We start from the raw sequence: 8631 nt of genomic DNA, 5'->3' as shown, positions 1-8631 counted from the left end.
CGCGCGCCAACAGTTGTACTGAAAAATCATTTTGCACTGCCCAATGCTCTGCCTACGTTCCTATCGACGCTATCAAAATGTCATTAAAACACCTAAAACGGTTTTGAAGATAATAAAATAAATATAGCAGTAGTAGTAATAAATCGGTTTTTCGGTTTTTTAAATTTTATTTCATCACCCTGTATTTCTGTAACAAAATATCTTTGGACTATAACTTTTATTTAGCAAACTAAAATGATTTTCCGACCTAGGACTTATGGTTAACGTATAGCGGTTTACTTTTGGGACACCCTGTATAAATTTTAAATACGAAACTGATGGATTGATCGATTCTTTCTTTTGACTAACTAACTATCGAACCAGATCAATCAAGGTTGTTAAACAATGCTTCAACATTGGTTCGGGCAACATAAACAGGAAAAAAACTACTGGAAAGTAAGGTAAGTGTGCGAATCGATATTCGGTTCTGTAGTGTTACACTGTATACCTCAGTTTTGTAAGAGACTAGGAAGGGCAAGGAATAAAAAGTGCAATTAAAGCTCTTATTTTGCTTGTTTGTTGTGATCTTAATAAAATGGAATATGTGGGAATAGCGGAAGGTTTAAAGATGCCCATACTCGGGTATGGGACTTGGAGTGTAAGTGTCTAAGTTAAGTAGGTGTAAGATATTTAAGATATACAGGGTGCGTTTATTTAGGAACGCTCGCTATTGCTGTCTCCAAAACAGTGAAAAAAGTAGCCATTTTTGATGACTTTGGCTACGTCGCAAAAGGCTTCGCCAAACTAATTTTGATTCGAGAAATTAACAAAAAATGTATTAAAACTTTCTTTGGTCGCTGATAGATTTTGAAACGCTTTTGATCGAAAGTTTTGTGTGGCGAAGCTCCCGTATCAGTTCCATAACGGACAAGGTGCTACGTTTTTGTAGTCAGTTTTTAACCCGAATTTCCTTTCTTTTTCTCTTTTACCTTTCTTTTAATAGTACAATTACTGCAGCCGCACATTCTTCTTGCGACATTTTTTTTAGAACGAAAACTGTCGTCCTAAATCGATCGTGTGTAGCAAATTCTATAACGGTAACGGTTCAGTATCGTAAACGGCATAGAACTGAAGGCCACAATCCTTAAGTGAAACTGTTTGTGTGTATCAACCGACGATGGTGGCCGGCCGTATCTATCAACCCGATCCTGGACGGTCGGCCGCATCTATCAACTCGACCCTGGAAGGCCGGCCGTATCTGTCAACCCGACCCTGGAAGGCCGACCGTATCTGTCAACCCGACCCTGGAAGGCCGACCGTATCTGTCAACCCGACCCTGGAAGGCCGGCCGTATCTGTCAACCCGACCCTGGAAGGCCGGCCGTATCTGTCAACCCGACCCTGGAAGGCCGGCCGTATCTGTCAACCCGACCCTGGACGGTCGGCCGTATCTGTCAACCCAACCGTGGACGGCCGGCCGTACCTATCAATCCGACCATGGACGGCCGGCTACTGTACGTGTGCAGGTACCTTAACAGATTCCTTGCTTTTGCTATCTATAGCATGTTTTTTGTATGAAGAGGAGATCCAATTAGCATAGGCAATTCTTAGGTCCTGAATTGTTGCCGGATTCACTTAACGTGCTTAGATCGTAATTCGTTTTATAATAAATCATTTTATCCTTAAAATTGTATAAAATACCGAGTGGTTATTTGTGTATTATTGTTTACTGTTATTCTTATCATTTTAACGACTCACTTGCACTTGTAATGATTTTTATGAATTATTTATCTTAATTGGCCAGGGCATAAATAATATTTGTCATGGACTTGTTTGGTTCAGTTTAAATGATTTATTTTTCGATTCTGATTGTAATTAAAACGTTGTAGCCAACAGCGAGAGTTGCTGAGGGCCCGGTTCCAACTCGTAAGGTTTGCAATTTCACTTTGGCTAAGAATTCTATGTGAATAAAGTCGTGCACCATTGCGCATGTCTTTCAAATTTTAAATAAATCTCACGTGCTGCAGCTAATTCAATTACAAAACAGGCAAAATAGATTAAATATACAGGGGGTCTCCAAATTGACTGTACAACCCTTGACCAAAAAGTCCTTAACCGAAAATTGGGAATTCCAGACAAACTCACCTACATTCAATGTTTCTCTGTTTAACCGCTACAGGAAACCGAAGTTCTCAAATTAATACGGTTTTTTCAAAATAATTGCTAAACGCTTTTACCGATTTTCACTAATTTTCAAATCGAGAGTTACTGCATAAATTGGCCAGTTTTGGCGTAAGCGGGTTCTTTTGTTCATGCGTGGAAACATTAAATATGGCGCGCGTTTCAAAAATAAATGCTTCAATTTTTGTTACACCCTGTACAAATTACTTTTATTTGTTCTTTGCCAATGCTTGGCTTTGTTTTAAAACTTTTTGTCTTTTGTAAAGTTTTCGCCAAACATACAGTTTCTCTACGAAAGGATTGCCTACGATACCTTGAAATTTATCACTGTTGTGAAAGCAATGGTCAGAAAAGATCAACGGGGTGCGCAAGTCACAGATAATGTTTTAAAACGAATTTAAATATACAGGGTGTTTCCTAAGTACGGTACATAACTTCGAGAACGCATTCTACAGCTAAGATAAAGGTAATTTTGTTATATAAACTGTATCTCAAAAATGGTTCGTTGCGGAAATACAGGGTGAAAATTGTAATTTTTTAAAGAAATTTTCACACCCTGTATTTCCGCAACGAACCATTTTTGAGATACAGTTTATATAACAAAATTACCTTTATCTTAGCTGTAGAATGCGTTCTCGAAGTTATGTACCGTACTTAGGAAACACCCTGTATATTCAGGAAAACTGTCAACATTTGTTGTAAAAATTAAACAAAATGGGCACGTACAGGGGAAGTAACGTGGAAATACTGGGGAAGTAATTCTAGAGATTAAAATAATAATTTAAACAATTCTTATAAACATACCCCAAAGGTTACTTCCTAATGGGGCTAGAACCTCTTAAAGGGAGAGCTCTGAACATGGGTTTTCGCAGTATTTTCGAAAGTAATTAGAGGATGTTTCGAGAGTAACGGAGGCTTTTTTATCATTTATTGGGAACAAGTGATGAATCCTCAATGATATTAGTCTTCTCGTTGCTAGCTAATGAAAAATATTTCTATTGCAAAGAGGCCCACTTTTTTTATTAAGATGCACTTCGATATCCATGTAATGGTGGATCGGTTTCATGAAAACAAATTTTTCTGGAAAACTCTCTATCACAACGTGACAAAAAAGGGCCTTTTTTACTGAAAAATATTTGCGATAAAGTAATTTAAGTTGAAAAATGTCACACACAAAAAGGTTGAGACAATATTTACGTTGGACACCCCATATATGTGACGCTCCTATCCACGATCTGAAATCATTAATATAAAACAGCATTCCCAGTCTAGTGTATTAAAGTGCATGTAAGGTCCGCGGTTGGAAGGTGGAAAAGAAACGGTATAAGTTCTCGAAGCGCTTCTTTACTCCCCGTAACCCAAAAATGGAACCCCTGATGCAACCCCGAACACATCCCCTCTTCGTGAGGGAACAGATAGGATAGAAGGGCTGTCCACCCTTTTTCTCACGAGTACCAAACCCTAATAGATTTTTCTCACCTACGCTAAAGGGACTTACATAAACAACCCTCTCTCCCCACGCTAATCTTGGGGCTAAAAGCCTGTACCACTTTCAGATAATGCTAATTAATGATCTTAACATAAACAAGAAACGCGGGGGGATTTATAACAGCCTTTTACCATTTCCTCACACTTTGCTTAGGAGGAATTTAGATACCCCCGTGATATTTTTAGATAATTGACTAATAGTCCTAACATAGGCAAGGAAAGCTCACATGCATATGTAGAATTTCATAAGTTTAGAGCAAATCGTTGCGAAAATATTGCAAGAAAAAACCATTTTTAGAGATTTTCCTTTAAGAAACTTTTTTTTTTGAGTTTGTTCATAAGAACTTTTTTACATTTCAATCTCTTGAAATACCCCTCAAAGTATATTAAAATTTTGTCTGGACACCCTGTATAACGTGAAAAACGTCAAACGTTCCTGTAAATAGTTCGATTTTAATTGCTCTTTAAAACACGAAATTAATCCCCAAATTAAACGCATTCGCAAAATGGCCAACGAAACTCGGGCCGAATCTCTCCTGGCTCATTTTCAATTTCCCTCCACCTGCGATTTCATAACAGATTGTTCTGTTTTTTATTTATATAAGTAAATAACACATTACGCAACACTGATAAATTGGTATATATTGGTTTATTTGTGATACAAACCACAAACATGGTCGAGTAACTATAAGAGTGATTCAAGGTCAGCGCATTCGGCGCTGTTGCCAATGCGATGATAATATGTGCATTTTTGGGGATAAATGCAAACGGTCGTAGGAAAAAATTTCAGAACGTTTAAGGCCTATTACGACTTCTCGCATCGTTCTAGTTCAGTGTTTAATTAATTCGACTCCAAAATCCACCTTCGATCCTGCTAGACCCCATCAGTTTGGTTCATCTCGGGCCGATTAAGTGCAAACAGAAATCGGCAGAGATCGAAACCGCCCTTTGGGACACTCCAGTTAGTTAAACGCAGTGCTGGAATGAGGCATGAATCGTAATAGGCCTTATTCGTCACAGATTTTCCTACGACTAGTTTTCAATCATCTTCATTACTCTCAGAGAAGGATCAAATGTTCGAGGTGTGTCAGAAAGAGGACGGCAGATGGGGCTGGCGGGATAATTTACGGAAGGCCCAAAGTGCTTGCCGTTGACATTTTTGCCTGCATTCTCACGACTTCAGAACCTGCACGTGACCAAGCAAACGATCGCGGGCAAGAGGAAAAGACAACAGCCGTAAGGCTTCCTCAGCAATGATGGGAAAACGGAAACCAGAGTAGTCCTTCTGATTCTTCTGATCCGTCGTTGTAGAAACAAACACAAAAATCAAGCCGACGAAGAGAGAAGCGTCCAGACGGACAGAAGAACCCCATGTCGGTGGGGTAACTTAAGTCAGAAAGAGCGGGAGGTATCGAACTCCTCCCCAGACAGGCAAGAAAAGGCCTAGGACGGAAATAGAATAAGAGGCGACAGTTCCGCTCATCTCTGCGAGCTCACAGATGAACAAGAGCGCGATCGAGGAATTCGCACATCCAAACTCGAAATCCTTTGCAACAGGGGGTTTTTAGCGGGTGAAACCCCACCCAGACTGGTAGCTCGGGCTCCAGTATCGTCTTCCGGCAAGAGTTTTCACCCCCGAGGTCGCCCCCCCAAAATATGACTTCGGACAAATTAAACTGAAGACTTATTAAGGTCGAAATCGGCCGGGTGCCCGAGTCAATTAAACGCAGAGCTGTAGCGAAGCATGATGTTTTAGTAGGTCTTTAATCCTTAGATGTACATTTATATGTCGGATCGCGATTCAGGCCGGTATTTTTCCATCGGCCTTTATCGTTATACTACAGTTTAGTCATTATACTATTTTTTTAACCGCTGCATGGTTCCCCGACAGCGCATGAGAAAATCATTATTATACATATCGGGGAATTGCGGCATTCTGCACGGCATAGCGCCCTAAAACTAGCATCTGTGAAACGGAGGTGTTATTGGTGGATCATTACGTGAATTAAAGGAGAGTTGTTAATTCACCGGTTGTTTGTTAACAATTAATGTACGGTAGCCTTAGACTCGGTTCACTAATAAATTGTTGATGACTTATTGGTAGTACCGTTGCGTACCGTATCCAAAACATACGGCAACATGTTTCCTCTTTCACAAATGATAATTATTTTCCGCTGCCGGAATCGTTCAAAAAACAAGTTCAGTTCTCCAGTTAGCGGTGGCCTGCAGCGCACGTGTGAACGCGCCTCTCCTACCTTTCTCCACTCTTGTTCGTCCTGTATACTTAACCTGCGAGAAATCGAACACAAAATTTACGTTCTAACTAATAAATTATAAAATTGTTAGTTATTTCATTTCGACGATGAGCGACAAAGTTCCAACGATAGACATAAACCAAATTAATGGAAAGAAGTTGTCCATGCCAATTCTTGGTTACGGCACTTGGCAGGTGAGTGAGATTTAGCTTAAAACATACGATTTTTGCAAAAGGTGGAGATAATAAAAACGGCTCTTTATGATGGTAGCATACTGGAATAACAGTACTATATTGCCATGCTAACTCTATCCGGTAGCTCTGATTCCCTAAGGGGAGAGAAACGTTCCCAAGCAGCAAGCGAGAGTATAAAGCTATGCTTTGCTCACGGTCATCGAATATTACCGGCGATGAAGTCTATTAAAACGTAAATAATATTCAACTTAAAAAAATTATACAAGTGTTTAACCAAGTTTGCTTAGCCGCTGCTGTGCGATCGCGCAACGCGGCAGCGAAAGCCGGTTGAGATCGATGTATTGTGAATTGTGATTGATGGGTGAAGGGGTTGCCATGACAACGTTTGTAGCTCAAATAGCCAGCGCGAATGAAGGCTGCATCTCGTAAACCTAGCGAAATTCCCGTGAATGCTATATAACCCCTGTTTGACTACAACAAGTTGAATATAAGTTCATTACCAAGTAGTCGTGGATAATAGTGCGCTTTACGGTAAAGACTTGAAACCCGTCGTCCTCCCCGTAACTTAGTAGTTTTAATGCTATAAAAAAACTTAAATGCAAAAGTCGAAGGCTTTCCGTTAACCTGTCCGAAGTATTAACTTTTATTTGTATAGAATGTCTCAAAAACGCAGTAACTGAACGGGACACCCTGAATATTGCTTCATGTTATCGCAAAAGGAATTACCAGAAAAAATATTTATCATAAAAATGGAATTCAGTGGCCCTTCTTCGAGACCCTGCAATTAAATCTTCAATTTCATTTTTCGTTTCGTTAGGAAGGATGCGAGGCGCGCATTTTAGAACGCCCAGTATATATTGTGCGTAACGCTCACGCTATACCTACTTGTGAAAAATAAAAGATCGCTGCAAAACAAATTAAATTAACTGAGTTTTTCTCAATAGGCGACCGATAAGGAATTAGAGACAGCTATTGAAGCGGCACTCGAAGCTGGTTACAGACACATCGATACTGCTCACGTTTATGAAAATGAAAAAGTAATCGGAGACGTCCTGAAGCGATGGATGGAAGCTGGAAAAATTAAAAGTTTGTTTTTTCCCTGATCACACGAGTTATTCAACAAACGTTTTCTTGATCACATAAGTTATTACTGAAACGCACTCTTAAAAAAAATGTTTTCAGGGGAGGATATTTTCTTGGTCACGAAACTCCCACCAGGGGGAATGAGGACTGCCGGGGTTCCAAAATACCTCAGACGGTCCTTAGATTTGCTTCAAGTGGATTATGTGGATTTGTATCTTGTGCACACTCCATTCGCATTTAAAGACATTGAAGGGGAACTGCATCCGATGACGGCTGATGGAAAAATCGATTTAGATTTGAGTACCGATCACCTAGCCGTTTGGAAGGTAAACGTACAAATACCCGAGCTATTAACTCATGCTAAAGCATTATTGAAATCAGGCTATGGAAGAGCAAGTTGATAAAGGCCTCACAAAATCAATTGGATTATCCAACTTTAACATAAAGCAGATACAGAATGTCCTCGATAACTCTAGAATTCGTCCTGTCTCATTGCAAATTGAGCTTCACGCATATCTTCAACAAAGAGAACTGGTGGAATTCTGTAAGAAGAGTAACATTGCTGTCACTGCGTATTCCCCGCTCGGAAATCCAGGATTGACAACGTTCTTTACTAAGTTTGGTAAAAAGTAAGTTCGCCGTATTTCTGTTGTTATCACTACGTATTCTGACGATCTTCATTTTTAGAATTGAACTGCCGAATATATTGAAGAATCCCACTGTAAATCAGATCGCTAAGAAACACAAGAAAGCCCCGGCGCAAATTCTGTTGAAACACATCGTTCAGAATGGGATCTGTGCTATTCCGAAATCAACTAACCCACAGAGACTTAGAGACAATATCGAAATATTTGATTTCAAACTGGATGATACGGATATGAAAGAATTGGACGGTTTGGACAAAGGTGTTAGATTGGTGGACTTCACTCTTTTTGATGGGTCAGTAGAATTAGTCGTCGTCTCGACTTCTTTAATTCACGGAGACATTTTTTTTAGCATCAAAGACCACCCCGAGTACCCGTTCCCAGAATTGCGCTAATAATAGCTCAATAACACTTGAATATAAAATTACTTAAAATAAAACAGAATGTTATATCAGTTTATCAAGTGTTTTCATTGCGAAGTGTTTTCGTAAACAAATATCTTCAATCTATACTTTATATTATATAATTATATTATTTTATCTCGCATAAGAGCATACACTTCTTACTCAGGAATTACAATAAGCAAAAAAGCTATGTAACAGGAAGATAAGATGAACTTTAGATATGAAAAAAATGTACTTTAACAACGCATTTAAATAAAAAACAATCTTGTCAATGTATGCACGTATATCCAGATGTTCCTGTCCATGTTATATTTTTTAGCTGATACCGCCTAAAACGTGATATACTCAATTGAGTAATGCAGAAGTAGTGACGCTTCCGCTTTAGTTAAAAACGTTGCTTCTTC

The 8631-nt window shown here is 39.3% G+C and overlaps 1 protein-coding gene across 2 annotated transcripts; it reads left to right on the top strand.

Annotated features, from left to right (window-relative positions):
• Positions 1 to 528: 528 nt before the first annotated feature.
• On the top strand, positions 529 to 8282 carry LOC136348048 (1,5-anhydro-D-fructose reductase). 2 transcript variants are annotated; one of them, XM_066298582.1, is made up of 6 exons: positions 529 to 637; positions 7041 to 7182; positions 7279 to 7505; positions 7561 to 7808; positions 7867 to 8118; positions 8176 to 8282. In XM_066298582.1, exons 1-6 carry the CDS (start codon positions 575 to 577, stop codon positions 8216 to 8218), a joined length of 975 nt encoding a protein of 324 aa, XP_066154679.1. In that variant the 5' UTR covers positions 529 to 574; the 3' UTR covers positions 8219 to 8282. The 2 variants fall into 2 exon arrangements, with proteins under 2 accessions (XP_066154679.1, XP_066154678.1); XM_066298581.1 differs by lacking the exon at positions 529 to 637 and adding an exon at positions 5846 to 6096.
• Positions 8283 to 8631: the final 349 nt, after the last annotated feature.

The sequence above is a fragment of the Euwallacea fornicatus genome, chromosome 31, assembly GCF_040115645.1.
Source record: "Euwallacea fornicatus isolate EFF26 chromosome 31, ASM4011564v1, whole genome shotgun sequence".
Taxonomy (NCBI): domain Eukaryota; kingdom Metazoa; phylum Arthropoda; class Insecta; order Coleoptera; family Curculionidae; genus Euwallacea; species Euwallacea fornicatus.
This window is presented reverse-complemented; position numbering and strand designations above follow the sequence as displayed.